Source organism: Hyperolius riggenbachi, chromosome 6 (genome assembly GCF_040937935.1).
Source record: "Hyperolius riggenbachi isolate aHypRig1 chromosome 6, aHypRig1.pri, whole genome shotgun sequence".
Taxonomy (NCBI): domain Eukaryota; kingdom Metazoa; phylum Chordata; class Amphibia; order Anura; family Hyperoliidae; genus Hyperolius; species Hyperolius riggenbachi.
The window spans coordinates 71496568-71513773 of NC_090651.1; the positions used below are offsets into that span (position 1 = coordinate 71496568).

The window sequence follows — 17206 nt, forward strand, 5'->3', positions numbered from 1 at the left end:
AGTGACCACAGGGAGGGCCCAGAGCTCTAAGTGGCCCCCAACTACTATTTCACTGCCTCCGATAAAGGGGTCCATCCTTTAGTTCCGGTGTTTTTGTGGCTACACTTCGTATGGCTGTACCAAGATTAAGATGTCCACACTTGTTTTATGACCCTTGCGGGACGGACCCCCCAAGCAATGAGGGTCACCAGCGGTAGGTTAGGCTAAGGGTGCGAGTATTAGGGGACCACATCAAAGTTTTTCTGGGGGCCCCATGATTTGTAATTACGCCTCTGGTAGAAGCCTGCTGCACTTTGAATACTGAGCCCCCTTCTGTTTTGGCAACATACATTTCCCTCCGCCCTGCATGTACCTGCTGCAGATAGGCCACAAGCTTGCACATGAAGTCTCCGAACACCCAGCTAGGCAGTGGATACAGGGTAGCGGTGAAAGGCACGCAGCATACTAAGAACATTATGTCAGTGGACGCCAGGTTGGCTGCAGGTATACAGACAAAGAAAATCAGGATTATTATGAATAACATATCAGAGATAATATCATCATTCGCTTATGTAAATGAGACACCTGAATAATACAAAAACCTTTATTTGTATGCAAATTATATCGCAAACCACTAGAGGGTAGTATGGAACAATCCTCGGGAGAACAATGTTGACTAGTGCCTGCTGTACTTTGCTGGTAATATGATGATCACTTGATCCATATCACAGCACACGTCTCTTCCCAGCGGTCAACTTAGCTCTTTGGAAATTGAATGTTCGGAAAAAGTGCACCTGCCATTAAAAGCCCATTTCACATAAATTAGATTGCATGTCAGCACTACTAAATCACATTGCTCTACTATTTATTTATTTTAGTATTTATATAGCGCTGACATCTTACACAGCACTGTACAGAGTCATAGCTCCCAACTGTCCCTCTTTCGGAGGGACAGCCCCTCTTTGGGAGCCCTGTCCCTCTGTCTATCTTTCCTCCTTATTTGGCCCTCTTTTAAGACTTTGTCCCTCTTTCTATGTAAATATATATATTTTTCTACTAAAACATGTGTTACTAATTTTAAAATGTTAATATGAAGGAAAATGAACTAGGATAGAAAGGACCAGTGTGGTATGAATTATAAAACAACATATATTTCTTATGAAATCTTTATGGTATACGTGACTAGGGGTGTGATGGGGGCATGATCAGGGGTGTGGCAGGGGCGTGGCTTAAGTGTCCCTCTTTCTCATCTCAAAAAGTTGGGAGGTTTGCAGAGTATATGTAGTCTTGTCACTTAACTGTCCCTCAGAGGGGCTCACAGTCTAATTCCTACCATAGTTATATGTGTGTGTGTGTGTGTGTGTGTGTGTGTGTGTGTGTGTGCATGTATCATAGTCTAGGGCCAAATTACAGGGAAGACAATTAACTTAGCTGTATGTTTTTGAGATGTGAGAGGAAACCGGAGTGCCCGGAGGAAACCCACACAGACACGGGGAGAACATACAAACTCCTTGTTGACCTGGCTGGGATTCAAACCAGAGACCCAGGGATCAGGGCAGCCATCGGCAGGGACAACTGACACTGCAGTGAGGGGCCAGGGCTTCCGGGGACCCTTCCCCCCCCCCCCCAGCGCTGGAAGGGCCGCATGTGCTGGCTGCGGGCCTGTGGCTCACTAATTAGCACACCGCGTTCCAGCACTGAGAGAAGAGTGACATCAGCACTTGAACATGGGGAGCAGATGAGTGAGCCCCCTACAGCAAACTTTCTATACTGGGGCACCACCTATATCTGGCTATAGGCTACCTATACTGGGGCAGGAATCACCTATTCCTAGCTACCTATACTGGGGCACCACCTGTACCTGGCTACCTATACTGGGGCACCACCTATACTTGGCTACTTATACTGGGGCGCCTATAGCTTGCCACCTATACTGGGAGCACCTATACCTGGCTAGGGCAGGGGGAGGAGCTGAGACAATGGGGACAAGAGGTAACACAGGGGGATAAAAGAGGCACAGGGGGAACAGAGGCGGACAAAAGAGGCACAGGGAGAAAAGAGATGAGACGGGAACATGAGGCCACACAGAGGGACAAAAAAGAGGCACAAACTGAGGTGAGACAGAGGGGGATAAAATAAGCACAGGAAGAAAAGAGGGGGACAAAAGAGAACGGATAAAGGATAAGAACGGACCTACAAGTCCCTATCTCATTTGTTAACCGGGGACTACCTGTATTTTGCTAGTATTTGGCTCCACCCACAACATATCATGGCCACGCCCACTTTTTGCTGCATCACGCTGTACATGCCACTTTCTTCAGTGTCGGAGCCATGTACATTTTTCACCCCAGCGCACTTCGCAGGCACAGCAACCAGTGGGTGGGCCCAGGGAGAGGGGCCCGAGGCCTGATGATGTGGGAGGGGCCCCAAAATTTCTGATGGCAGCCCTGCCAGGGCTGCAAGGCGAGCATACCTCCCAACTTTTTGAGATAAGAAAGAGGGATACTTAAGCCACGCCCCTCCCAAACCCTAGTCGCGCATACAATAAAGATTTCATAAGAAAAACGTGTTCTTTTATAATTACAATCACACTGGTCCTTTCTATCCTGGTTCATTTTACTTCATATTAACATTTCAAGATTAGATATATATCAATTTAAAGGATGGGAATCAAATTTAGTCAATTAAACACATTTTTCTGTAGTTAAAACACATATATTTACATATATCTGTACATCAGTCCTGAAAGAGGGACAAATGAGGAAGAAAGAGGGACAGGGTTCCCAAAAAGGCACTGTCCCTCCACTGTTGGGAGCTATGGGTAACAGTTCCCTTCAGTTTTAAGTAAAATGACCACCCAAGCATTGATGTTCAGTCTTTGTCGCTTGCTACAAGAAGACCAATCCTCCCACATACCTTGCTAGACTCACTGGAGACCAGGGTGATGCAGCGTGGTGGATATTAACGTTCTGACTGCATCACTCCAACTCAGAAACCATCCTACATCGCATGCCAGTGGCCAGGAGCACTCTGTGCATATGCATGACGCAGTCGGGACGCCCTGCGCATGTGCAGTGCGCTCTCAGCTGCGGGCCTGCGATGTAGAAAGCGCACAGCCAGACCAGCTCCTTAGCAGTAATGCCCGACCCAGCCAACCCGGAGGAGGCTGCCAGGGGGGCATTTTGGTAGGAAAGGAGGAGGACAGAGGAAAATGGGGGGAGAGGTGGGCATCAGGACAGCTTCCAGTACATGCCTGCTCCGCCCATTTTTCCTACTTAGTTCAGCTCTGGTATCCTTTAAAGAGAGTCTGAAGCGAGAATAAATCTCGCTTCAGACCTCATAAATAGCAGGGGCATGTGTGCCCCTGCTAAAACGCCGCTATAGCGCGGCTTAACGGGGGTCCCTTCACCCCCTGCAGCCGTTAGCCCTGCCTCCAGGAAGAGACAGCCAGCGACTTTTTCTACGACACACTTTTGCGGGGGGTGGGTTGGGGGTGAAGGGACCCCCGTTTAGCCGCGGGATAGCGGCGTTTTAGCAGGGGCACACGTGCCCCTGCTATTTATGAGCTCTGAAGCGAGATTTATTCTCGCTTCAGAGTCTCTTTAAGTTCTGCTCCTTACATATGCTAAATGAAACTTAGCTGGGGTGGTCAATAAATATGAATTGAAACAAAAATCTAGCATGCATCTAACACGTGTACAGCGACCACCTGACATCACTTTAAGATCCGGCATGGTGTATCTTTAGTAACCCGTGACATCCGAGCACCGCCCTAAGGCAATATTCTCCCCACTCACCCCCCTGTGGAGAACAGCACTGTCAGGATGGCTGCAGCCCACTGCTGTTTGTGGCCATTTTGGTACCCCAGGAAAGGCACCTTTAGTCTCCCTACCCCAATCTATTGAACAGAAAGCACATAACCTACATCAAATAGTTTTGTGGACACCAATAAGAAATTGATAGTTTACTTAAAAATAAGGTTGTTTCTCAAAAAAAAGTTTGTAAAAGTTACACAAATTATTACCACACCACATATGCTTTAATGGCCCAAACACACTGAACGCATATAACAAACCCTTCCTATAACAAAGGTTGTGTACCCAATTTATAATCATTTTATTATTTATGTAGAGCCTGGGTCTTCACAGGTTAGAATCAGTGCTGGGCCGAAATTACGCATGAGCGTAATTACGCATCGTAATTCAATGTAAATTTACGCGTAAGCGCTACGCGTAAATTATGGTCTTACGCGTATTTATTCACGCGTAAGCAGTAAAGTGGTATCGTAATTACACTGTCTACCGTAATTGCTAGGCATGCGTAATTTTACGAACACTTACGCGTAATTTTACGCGTAATTACTAACGTAAAAACTCACCTTTTCTAAGAGTAGCCAATCAGTCAACATCCTAAGCAACCAATAGTATCTTCTCCCGCCCTTCAGTATAAGCGTACAATTTGACGCATACGAATGATATGTACGCAATAACTGTCATATTGACGGCTATTGCGTACATATCGTCCATATGCGTCAAAAAATACGCATTAATGGGTATTACGGCACTACGCGTAACATTGTAGTGTAAGCGCCTACATTACGGTATCCTTACGCGTAACTGCGTAAGTTTACGCGTAATTACAGTGATGTACCGTAGATAATTTCCTACGCCGTAACCGTAATTGCGTAATGCGTAATAGCGTAAAATTACGCGTAATGATCCGTAAGCGTAGATTTTTCCATTACGACCAGCACTGGTTAGAATATTGTCCTGGAAATCCTATCAGAGATACAACAATTGACATAGCATTGCCCATTTAGGTGTTATAATTACCATCCATTCCATTCCTTATGGAACTAGTAGTTGACTTTGAGAATTTCATGTAGTGCATCATTCTGCAGTTGTCACCTCAGGCATCTGCCTGGTTTGCTTATGCCTAAAAACGTCCCTGCTGCATCTCTGTCTAGGTCTGCCTTCTTACAGTCCAGTTGTTTAAATTAATCGACTTTCTACCTAAAATTAACTGGAGACTATGATAACGTCATATTACTATGTTAAAATGTAGCGTAGTATGGATACAGAGGTGCCAGAAGGATAAAAGTATCTACAAAGTTTAAAACATGAGGAGGCAGTGGTGGACTTCCCTCCTCCAAGCAGACTCAAAATTGCCAATGTGTTTGGCAAATAGAACAAGTTTATTTACATACTCCGGAGGACAATGCAACACGTTTTGCAGGTTTGATCCTGCTTCATCAGGCAATAACAACGGAGTAATAGCAGATGTGGTCAGTAGAAGAGCCAGGCACCTCTCTGCCCACCACTTCCTCCTCATGTTTTAAACTTTTTAGCTACTTTTATCCTTTTTGCACCTCTTGTATCCATACTACGCTATATCAAGTTCACCCCTGGTGGAGGGGTGTTACCCCCTTTTTTACTCCTCTACGGAGAGCAACTTCTTAATCCTGAGTGGGGTCAGGTCTAATCCCCCCACCTGCCTATACAGTGGTTGCCTTTGAGGTACCCCTGCTTTGTAAGTATAGCTTATTACTCTCATACTAATCATACTTCATTTCAACTACCAGTACATACTATACTATATTTGGCTCTTGGTGTCCCTACTCTATGGTAGAACTTATATGGTTGAGCTCCTCTGAGGGACAGTTAGTGACAAGACAATATACCGTGTAAATCGTAATGGAAGATGACAGTGCTATATAAATACAAAATATAAAATACAATGTAACCAAAACCCACTCACCAACAGTGGTCTTCTGGTGATTTTCTGGCTTTTTAAATAAACTTTAGGTCATTACCCAACCAACCCGGTTAGTATCTATATTACCCAACATGGTTAGTATCTGTTAGTTGTTCCTTTGAAGGATCATGACTGAACTTGTATTGAGTATCCTGACTAATAATGTTTTTTCCCCCTTGCCTGTACAGTGTGCAATGTATCTGACAGGTATAAAGCTGCAATTACCTTAGAAATAAGTCATTATTGTGCTGCATGCTGTACCTGGCATCACGATCCTCTTACTCCCATGACAGAGAAAGATGTACGGCTTCTTCTCATTAATAACCCCCCACCTCCACCTTCACAGAGCTTTCACTTAAAAGATGGCAGTTAGGAGGTTTCAGTGAAAATTGCTTGTAATGTGCTCAAAAGCTCAGGGTTGTCACTTTGCCTGGAAGATGCTGGTGAGGCTATTTGCATGTAAAACTCATGACAGTCAACAACTTTTCCAAACAGCTAGCCCCGCAGAAGAATTCAGGGGATGGGCGCCTTACAGACAGTTATTAGCAAATGTGCAAAGCTGCCCCAAGACAGAATGTAGAGAATGTTAGAGATCTAAAAAATGGATTTTAAAATGTTGTTTTAATTGGTTAAAGTGTACTAGAGCTGCGCACGTACTTACCTAAGAAGAGGGAAGCCTCTGGATCTTGTAGAGGCTTTCCACGCCGTCCTCCAGACCACCATTGCGGTATGTGGACCCCTATAAGAAATCCCACAAGAGCTTGTCAGATTTCAGATCTGGCTTGTGCTCCTCTTCATGCATATGTACTGCTGTACTGCCCCTGCGCAAGTACGGCCCTACCTGCGGAGGTGCAGCATGGCTGTGCTTCTGCATGATGAGGAGCACAGCCCTGATCTTCCAGAGAGTCCTGGCAAGAGGCGTTAGGGGGAGGAGGACACGGGAAGCCTGATTGGAGTCATGTTCATTCATTCCTAGGTACTTGAATTTGCTCAGGGAACACATGTTCCCATTTGCCAATTACTGAAGTTTAAGTCCCGCCGCAAACGAGCAGCGCATGCGACAGGACACGTATATATGTCCTGATTGATTTAAAGAGACTCAGACTGGATGCATATAAACGTCCAGTTTGAGTTAAGAGGTTAAAGGGTAATAAAACAGCTTCTGTGTGCAGTTGCCTGTGTACCTGTTATGAGTAATGAGAAATCTCCAAACTAGGCTTATTTAGCTTGGGAAAGAGATGGCTTAAGGTCCGTACACACGCCGGACTTTAGGCAACGACGGGTCCGTCGTTGCCTCCCGCTGGGTGGGCGTGCCAGCGACAGTCCGGCGTCTGTACGCTCTGTCGTCAGACTGATACGGCTGTTTCTGAGCGATCCGCCGGGCGGATCGCTCAGAAACAGCCGTATCAGTCTGACGACAGAGCGTACACACGCCGGACTGTCGCTGGCACGCCCACCCAGCGGGAGGCAACGACGGACCCGTCGTTGCCTAAAGTCCGGCGTGTGTACGGACCTTTAGAGGCAAGCTAATTAATATGTATAAATACACCCCAGGGCTATACAGGAGCTTGGCAAATTAGCTTTTTATCCCTAGGTTTGTACAAAGGATAAGGGGACATGATGAAAGCGGTTCTTCGCAGTAAGACTGGTTAAGATGTGGAATATCTTACCTCGAGAATTACTTAGAGCAAATTCTTAATTTGCATTTAAAACGGGCTTGAATGCTTTAGTTACTTTGAAGGGCATCCACAGCTATAATTAATAGGTAAAGGATTGCGATACCTTAATCCAGTCAGGCTGGAAGATTTCATCCTTCTGACCATCGTGTGTCTGGATTATGGTGCAGTGAGTCTCAAGAGATTTGAAGTTAAAAGAGAGATAGCTTTTTTCAACCTATAACTATGTAACTGCTATTACACTGATATCTCTGTGATCCAGAAAGGGTTACAAACTTTTGCCAATTAACAGCAGACAGCAGGGCCGGCGCCTGTAGGGGCCTGCCAAGATGTCTCCCCCAACTTTACTGTTGCTCTGTGGGGCCACAACAGTCTTTGGCTCATTGGCAGCGTAGCTTCTCACCTGCCGCAGTGGGCGTGCACCTCTATCAAGTCTGTAGCTACATGCACTTCCATCTTCACCAACGGCTAGCTGCATCATCTCTGTGACCTGTGACATGATATTCAGGACCGGATTTGTACTCTTTATCGTCCAAGGCCACTGTTACCAGCCGCCCTCCTTCAGTATAGGTAGCGGGTTGACCCTTCCCCCCAGCATAGGTAGTCTGATGAACCCCCTCCCCCGCCCCCAAGTATAGGTAGCCAGATGACCCCTCTCCCCTTTCCCTCTAGTATAGCCAGGGCCGTTTCTTGCCCCGTTCAGCCAGTTCTGCTGAACGGGGCGCCGATGAGAGACCAGGGGGGGCGCCAGGCAGAAGCAGAAGGATGTGACTGCTAGGAGCCGGTGACGCGCGGATGCGGTGCAGCAAGAGGCAGGAGGAGCTGTGCGCACCAGCGCGATCACCGGCTTCAGTTCGCGTATGTCGCGAACCCCCCCCCCCCCCCCGTGTGCCTCCCGTTGCTGCCTGCCTCTCTTGCAGACCTCAGCGCTGGCAGCGACCCGACCGGAGAGTGTCAGAGCAGAGCGCACACCCGCAGACAATGCACATGCGGAAGTGATGTCATTGACCATGACCACTTCCTGCATGAAGTGATGCTGGTGGTAGTGTGCGCTCTGCTCTGCCGTTCTCCGGTCGGGTCGCCGCCAGCTCTGAGGTCTGTGTAAGCCCTGCATAGCACCCTGCACAGCCCCCAGCATCCCGCCCAGCAAAGCACCCTACAGAGCCCCCAGCATCCAGCCCAGCAAAGCACCCTGCAGAGCCCCCAGCATCCCGCCCAGCATAGCACCCTGCAGAGCACCCAGCACAGCAAGGCACCTTGCACAGCCCCCGGCATCCAGCCCAGCATAGCACCCTGCAGAGCCCCCGGCATCCAGCCCAGCATAGCACCCTGCAGAGCCCCCGGCATCCAGCCCAGCAAAGCACCCTGCAGAGCCCCCAGCATCCAGCCCAGCAAAGCACCCTGCAGAGCCCCCAGCATCCCGCCCAGCATAGCACCCTGCAGAGCACCCAGCACAGCAAGGCACCTTGCACAGCCCCCGGCATCCAGCCCAGCATAGCACCCTGCAGAGCCCCCAGCATCCAGCCCAGCAAAGCACCCTGCAGAGCCCCCAGCATCCTGCCCAGCAAAGCACCCTGCAGAGCACCCAGCATCCCGCCCAGCATAGCACCCTGCAGAGCACCCAGCACAGCAAGGCACCTTGCACAGCCCCCGGCATCCAGCCCAGCATAGCACCCTGCAGAGCCCCCAGCATCCAGCCCAGCAAAGCACCCTGCAGAGCCCCCAGCATCCCGCCCAGCATAGCACCCTGCAGAGCACCCAGCACAGCAAGGCACCTTGCACAGCCCCTGGCATCCAGCCCAGCATAGCACCCTGCAGAGCCCGCCCAGCAAAGCGCCCTATTGCTGCTATTAGTGTGTGTGTCTTGCCCTTGCTGCCGCTGCCCACTAGCACCTCTGGCTCCGTGGTCCCCCGCCCGGACCCCCACCGATCCTGGCCTGGAGCCTTCTTCCAGAACCAGAATCCAATTCCACCTGCCAGGATGGTGGACAACATCATGGTAAGTAGGCAGGCAGTCTATGTACTGCACTGCCTCTCTCTTTCTGACGTGGCTGTTGGGGGAGGGTGGCGCTCTTTTTGCCCTGGGCTGGTGGTCAGACCACCATACCACCATGGTCTGATTTTGACTGTGACTCCCTGGCTGGACTGTTAAGTTATCTAAGGGGGTGGCTGTGGGGTCAGGCCAGTGTGATTGCAACATGTACTGGGGGGGAGGGGGGGGGGGGTTGTGGGGTCAGGCCAGTGGGATTGCAACATGCACTGGGAGGGGGGCTGTGGGGTCAGGCCAGTGGGATTGCAGCATTATTATTATTTAGGATTTATATAGAGCTGACATATTACGCAGCGCTGTACAGAGAATATAGTCTTGTCATTAACTGTCCCTCAGAGGAGCTCACAATCTAATCCCTACTATAGTCCTATGTCTATGTATGTACAGTGTAGTGTATGTATCATAGTCTAGGGCCAATTTTTTAGAGTGAAGCCAAATAACTTATCTGTATGTTTTTGGTATGTGGGAGGAAACCGTAGTGCCCGGAGGAAACCCACGCAGACACGGGGAGAACATACAAACTCCTTGCAGATGTTGACCTGGCTGGGATTCGAACCGGGAACCCAGCGTTGCAAGGCGAGAGCGCTAACCACTATGCCACCGTGCTGTCCCATGTACTGGGAGGGGGGTTGTGGGGTCAGGCCAGTGGGATTGCAACATTTCTCTCAATAAACCTTGTGTTAAGCATAAGTAAAAAATAAAATAAAAATAGTGAGTTGGTTTCAAGAAGCCTTTTGACATGATTTCACTTAGCAGCTCTGATTTTGGGGAAGTAAGGGGGGGGGGGGGCATATTTTTTGACTCTCGAACTGGGTGAAATTTAGCCTAGAAACTGCCCTGAGTATAGCTAGCCAGATGACTCCCTTAATCCCTCCTCCCCCCTTTCAGTATAGGTAGCCAGATGACCCCTCCCCCCTTTCCCTCTAGTATAGGTAGCCAGATGACTCCCTTAACCCCTCCTCCCCCGCTTTCAGTATGGTAGCCAGCTTGCCTTCACACCGCAGCAGCCATCAATGTCACTCATTTCTCCACTCGTCTCCAGTGCAGAAGCTTCCTTTTCCTTTCCGTCTCCAATGCTGCCCAAGTCTATAGCTGCCGGCCACAATGCAAATGTGCACAGAGAGCAAGGTAGCTGCTGCTGCACAGGCGGCTAGCAGCAGAGTACCGCGGTCAGACGCTCACATGTTCTCCCTGCATTTCTGCATTTGCAAGCTTGCAAATGCTGCACCAGTTTAGCCTGCTGCTTTGGTGCCCTTGCTGCTGTGGTGCCCTAGGCCATTGCCTAGGCGGCCTTGGCCTAAATCCAGCCCTGATGATATTACATAATAACATGCGTTGGGTAACGGAGGAGACGTGCCCCCTGTAAGGATGAAGTTGGGAAGTGCATAGAGTCATGGGCTGACAGAGGTGCATGCATGTCAGAACAGGTGAGACGCTGCTCTGCCAAAAACTCTGCAAGGGTCCCAGAGAACACAGTTAAGTTGGGTGGTGGTTGGAGGAAGGGGGGGCAGCAGCCGGCTCAGAGGCCGTGGGGGGAAAATTGGTTGCAACACTTTCATGCCCTTTTCAGGTTTGGAGGCGTCTTTCAGGGGCCCCCGGATTTATTTTGCCTGGGGGCCCCATTTTTACTAGAACCGGCCCTGGCAGACAGTTCAGACATGGTACCTTGTTAGATGCTGTCAAAAAATTCCTTTCTGGTTAGGAGGAGACACTGGTCACTTCCTTCATCACAGGATATCATTTCTATAGACTGCAATCAATGACTGCAATCTGCTAACAGAGTTTCAGCCTGTGCCTTCATCCTTGCCCTCTGAAAAGCTAAGTGATGTAATAAAAACAGAAGCAGCATCTCCGCTTCCACCCAGTGATTCAACTCACCTGATTTTGTTTTTATGATCAACTTTTTAAGACAGGATATTTTTTTTTTTAAACTTGATTTATTTAACAAGCAATAAAATGAGTACATGACAGTTACAGTCAAATGTTTTTGTATCAAAAATATGGTACTAAATCAGCATAAGCTGGTCAAATGATAACCATTGATCAAGTATTATAAGAAATTAGATTACATTAATTTCAAAATCACCAACAACAGTAAATTAACGTAACTGGTCAGTATTCTAAACAAATACATTGAAGTCGACAAACAACATACTATAATGCCTTCTGCTATCTATTTCAGTCTACAACGTCCGTCTATTCTTTGAACGAAAGAAAAGCTTAACTATGTAGGTAAATACTGTCTGTGACTTTTCTACTTTGAGGCCCATACACACAGTGGATTTTTGCGAACGACGGGTCGTTTGAACGTCCCGTCGTTCAGTCGTCTGCATGCGAAATCCAGTGTGTGCACAGACTGTCGTTCGGGTGATAAGACCAGTCTTATCACCCGAATGACAGTCTGTAAACACGCCCGATTTTGCGTGCGGACGACTGAACGACGGGACGTTCAAACGACCCGTCGTTCGCAAAAATCCGCTGTGTGTATGAGCCTTAAGAGGAACTCACCGGGAGAGGGCTTTCTAACCAGGGGTCCCATATCTTAGGAAACTTTTTAGTGCAACGCCTGTTTTTAAATGTTATATTTTAACAGTGAGACGTCATTGTTCATGAGTTGTTTCCACAGTTCTATTTTAGGGGGTTTGGGATTCATCCAATTTAGCATCATGGTCTTATCTGCAATGGAACAGGCTTTCCTTATAAGTAATCTGTGTGATTTTGCCCAGGTTTCCTCATCTAGGATACCTACCGTAATATCGCTTTTAGAGGCGAGGGGGTGATACAACTATCTATTATTTCAGAAAGAGTAACAAAGAGTGCATCCCAGCACTGACTTAACCTCCTTGGCGGTCTGATTCTTTCCAGATTTTAGGGTCTAAAAGCGGTGCAATTTTTTTTTCACTCTTTCAGACCCTAAAACCTGAAAAAAATCATTCTGGCAGTGAGATCTGCAGCAAAATAAAAAAAAAATGTACCTTCCTGGGCTCCTGTGCTGCAGTTTTCTCTTTGTCCACTAGATGGTGCTAATATACATATAAACGAACTTCTCTATATTTCTCTAATATAGAGAAGTTCGTTTTCAATATTAGCCCCGCCCCCGATGACGTCACGCTGCCACCACCGCTCTGCTGCCACCACCACGGCTGCGCTGCTCCAACTGGCTGCCGGGTCCCCGGAAGAATAGCGGGGACATGGGGGATCCCGGCGGCCAGGGAAAGACCCCACACTGCCGGGGAGAGAGGCTGGAGTCCCGCTGTGCAGCGAGATCGCGCGCGGGACTCCACAACCACAAGTAAGGCTCTGCAATGCATACCCCGACCTGAGCTCGGGATCACCGCTAATAGCTTGTTTTTTCTACCCCGAGCTCAGGTCGGGAAAACCGGCAAGGAGGTTAAAGCGGTTTTAAACCCGGACAAAATATTCAATAAAAATGTGTTTCCCTACTTTTTATAACCCATACAATTATCATATTTGCTTTTGTGCACAAGTATTATTATTCATTTAGAAATTATAAATTCCCAAAGTTCAGTTTGTTTAATTTGAAAGCTGCTGGTGCATTTCTATTGTAAATGCAACCAGTAATGATTTCTGAGCAGTGTTTCAGTTCAGGACGCATTAGCAGAAGTTTCTGCACAGTCAGAGAATGTTTGCTTAATTGTATCAAGTGAAGAATGTAAACACAAGATACGGTTATCATCAGTTCGGATGCGGCTGCCCCTGCAGGAGAAAAAGTCAGTCTTGTGATTTAACCCTTTGAATGCTGTTTTACTTAAAAATAAAAATTGTGTTAGTATATTATATGATGTAAATAATCCAGTCCATACATTTTGTGCTCTGTACAAGCCTTGTTTCACTAATCTGTATTACTAATTTTTGAAAATTAAAAAAAAAGCAAAAAAAAAAAAATATTAAACAAAAAATAAAATCCCAAGCCAGATGTGCAGGATCACTTACAGTTTGCCAATGTTCTTTGGCCCACCCTTAGTATATTAGATCATTTAAGTACACTTTCCACAATTTTCACTCTTGATGGCCAAATTGCCTGAGACAATAGTATGCAAATGCATGTAAAATTATAGGCCATAGGTGTGCTACAAACCAGAGGGCTCTGCATGCATGCTTGCCCTACGATAGAATGTAAGAATAATTTGAATGGCTTTACCCTCTGCCCTGAAATAAAGTATCATGTGCAGGCCAGGGATGGAGATTGATTTGGGAATAATGCATTTCTGACCATGCAGATTCATCAACCATTGCACATGCTTATCAGTGGTTAGTTTTTGTTTTATAACTGAAATGGGGAAAAATGTGGCTTTTACTTACCTGGGGCTTCTTCTAGCTCCCTGCAGTCTTTTAGGTGGCCTCCAGGTCCCCTCCTTTGTTCCACTGTCACCCCAATTAAAGTCCACTACTGGCTGAGTTGGGCACTGTGGAACATGCACTCACTCCTCGATCATGCTTCCATGGCCAGGAGCACTCTGCCCATGAGCAGCTCCTACAGACTTGTAACTGCGCATGCACTGAATGTTTCCGGCCATGGGAGAAGAAGTCATGCAGCTGGGATGGTACATGCACCGTAGCGCAAGACTCAGGCGGGTCACAGTCTTTATTGGGCTGACAGCATCACAAAGAAGGGGATCCAGAGGACACAGAGGGACCTGAAAGACTACAGAGGGCTGGAAGAAGCCCAAGGTGAGTAAAACTCAACATTCCCCCTTCTAAGGTTTACTTTAAACTATGGTTGGCTGGGTTGGAATGGTTAATAGGGACCGAGTTTGTGTACATTTTCGCCTTTGCAAACACACACATTCGCAAATTACTGTGTACATGTTAACCTGATAAACTGCACAGCAAGAAGTTTCCCTAATGCTATTAATGGGCTTGGTTTTTCAACATGTGCACAGTTTTAGCAGCAGGATTTAAAGCAAACCTGTAGCTAAAATAAACTTATGTGATAATGAACGGTATGTCTAGTACAGCTAAGAAATAGAACATTAGTAGCAAAGTAAAGAGTCTCATATTGGTTTCCAGTACAGGAAGAGTTAAAAAACTGAAGTTGTTCTCTGTGCAAAAGAGCTTCTCTGAGCTTTTCGACCCGCTGGGTCAAATACAGTCCTGTTTTCTGAAGCACTTACACATCAAAGAAACCGAGAGAGACAGCTCGGGATAAGGTTTTACTGCAGGAAATTGCAAAGGGTTGATTATTTCTGCTTTGTTTTTTAGTTTAAAAGACAGAGTGTGGTTTTAAAACTGCAATTGTGACAAAATGATGTTATTAAAAAAAAAACAGCTACTGTATATAACTAAAAATAAAAATATGAGACTTTTTTCTTTGCTACTAATCTTCTATTTATCCATACTATACATACAAATCATTATATAAGAAGTCTTTTTCGCTTCAGGTTTTCTTTAAAGCAACAACCTGTTAGTTCTCCATAACTTAACTGGCTACTTTAAAGAGAACCCGAGGTGGGTTTGAAGAATATTATCTGCATACAGAGGCTGGATCTGCCTATACAGCCCAGCCTCTGTTGCTATCCCAAACCCCCCTAAGGTCCCCCTGCACTCTGCAATCCCTCATAAATCACAGCCACGCTGCTGACAAACAGCTTGTCAGAGCTGGCTGTGTTTATCTCTATAGTGTCAGTCTGCTGCTCTCCCCGCCTCCTGCAGAACTCCAGTCCCCGCCTGCATCCCTTCCCTCCCTGCTGATTGGAGGGAAGGGACAGGGGCAGGGACCGGAGCTATGCAGGAGGGGGGGGGGGGAGCCACTGAGACTGACACTACAGATGTAAACACAGCCTCACAGCACGGCTGTGATTTATGAGGGATTGCAGAGTGCAGGGGGACCTTAGCGGTGTTTGGGATAGCAACAGAGGCTGGGCTGTATAGGCAGATCCAGCCTCTGTATGCAGATAACATTCTTTAAACACACCTCTTTAAATTTGGAAAGAATTAAAAATTGCACACTATGCGCAGACTTCTATAACTGCTGTAGGTCTCAGATCTATGCCACACTGTAGACTGACTAAAGCACCTGCCCTCCTCTCTCTCCCAGCAAAGTAAGCCAAGAGAGATAATAACATGTTTACGTTAGTGTCACAGAGAGAGCGCTCCTCCAGAAATGAAGACTACTAGGAAACCTATCATGCGTAGCAGAATGTCACGATTGCTGTTAAATAATGTTTTAAGCAAATCATTTAAAATATATTTAATATTAGGTTTTCATACTTTAAAATAACAACATTTATTTAAACCATTGTAATTTCCCTTTAAAAGCTTTTTCATTACACTCATTATCATAATTTCCATCAGTGTGGATACAGCACATTCATTTCATGGTTGAAAAGACTCGATAAGCATAAGTGGCACAGAGACATCACACATTGTATTACTGCACGCACCAGGACATCTGCGGGGGAGTTTATGGCTATTTCGTCCTGGCCTTATAAACCCGTATTCTCGAACCTCCCTATGCTTAATGCATCATCTCATGATGACACTGTAAACAAAGAAGCTTCAAAACCCAGGAGAAATACACTGTGTGCACATGTATGATGTCTATTAGTATCTATTGACTATCTTCTATGCACAGACAATCTGAGCTGAAAACAAACTTGAGATAATTAATTGTATGTGTAGTAGCTATGGTAAACAGGATTTTCCTGGTATCTCATATTCTTATTTTCTATTTAAGCGGGTATATCTTAACTCTGAAGCATAACAGCCATGTCAGTGTGATGTAAATTCTGGTTTATTCATCTCCCAACATAATTAAATAATTAGCTCTGAGGTTTTCTGCTCTCTCCTGTTATCTAGGTTGTTTGCTGAGCTAGATAAAACACTTTTCAGGAGAACTGCCCTGTATTCAGTTGCAATTCCACTGCCTCATTTGCATGCATAAAACACACTTGCAATAAAAAAAAGAGAATACAGGCAAGTTTAAAGTATTCTTGGTAGCATACTTACCCATATTTACCATAAAAATGAACTCGCTTAAACCTTATTTACATTTCAATTGTACGTAATTGTACACACATAACCTCAAATAGTTTGTAAAAATTACTGTAACAACCAATCAAGGAATTGTCATGTACCATATAAGTTTCAACCAAACCTCAAGTAAATCACACAATAAACCTTCAACTTGTCCTTGACTCAGCACACTGACTCAGCCTTCAACTGAAAACTAAACATGAACGGATTAAATTACAGTTTAATTGGCCATTAATCTTTTCCACAACACATTTCCAATTGATTTTACACTGTTTACGAGTTGAGAGCATGATCGTTTGTGGTGGTAAATTGTTTGTCGATTAGGTAGCAATCAAGATTGACAATTGTCTGGTTTTGTCGTGCATGGAACAATCAAGAAGGATGAAAAGTTTGTATGGCTGTGCCACAATCGACTTGTAGAACTATGTTAACTCCTAACTTCATCTCACAATTTAACTTTTCTTTATCCCTTAAAGGGAACCAGCAAAGATCGATGCTGGAAGAATAATACAGCTTTTATACATACCCGGGGCTTCCTCCAGCCCCATAAGCCTGGATCGCTCCCACGCCTCCATCCTCCACTTCCTCTATCGCCGGTACCGGGTCCCGTCACTTCCGGCGGACGCGACCAATTTTCCGCATGAACAGGGGCTCCCTCCATACCCGTACGCATGCGGCTGCGCAGTATGCAGCCGCACGCGTAAGGAAATACAGCGGAGGACGGCGGCGTGGGAGCGATCCAGGTTTATAG

General features: G+C 46.4%; 1 protein-coding gene across 1 annotated transcript in view; it reads right to left on the reverse strand.

Moving 5' to 3' along the window:
- LOC137522455 (G-protein coupled receptor 54-like) overlaps window positions 1–17206 on the reverse strand; it is a 64704-nt gene that overhangs the window by 15885 nt on the left and 31613 nt on the right. The window contains exon 2 of the mRNA XM_068242519.1: window positions 353–477. Coding sequence (XP_068098620.1) covers window positions 353–477 — 125 coding nt within the window. The remainder of the gene's footprint in view (window positions 1–352; window positions 478–17206) is intronic.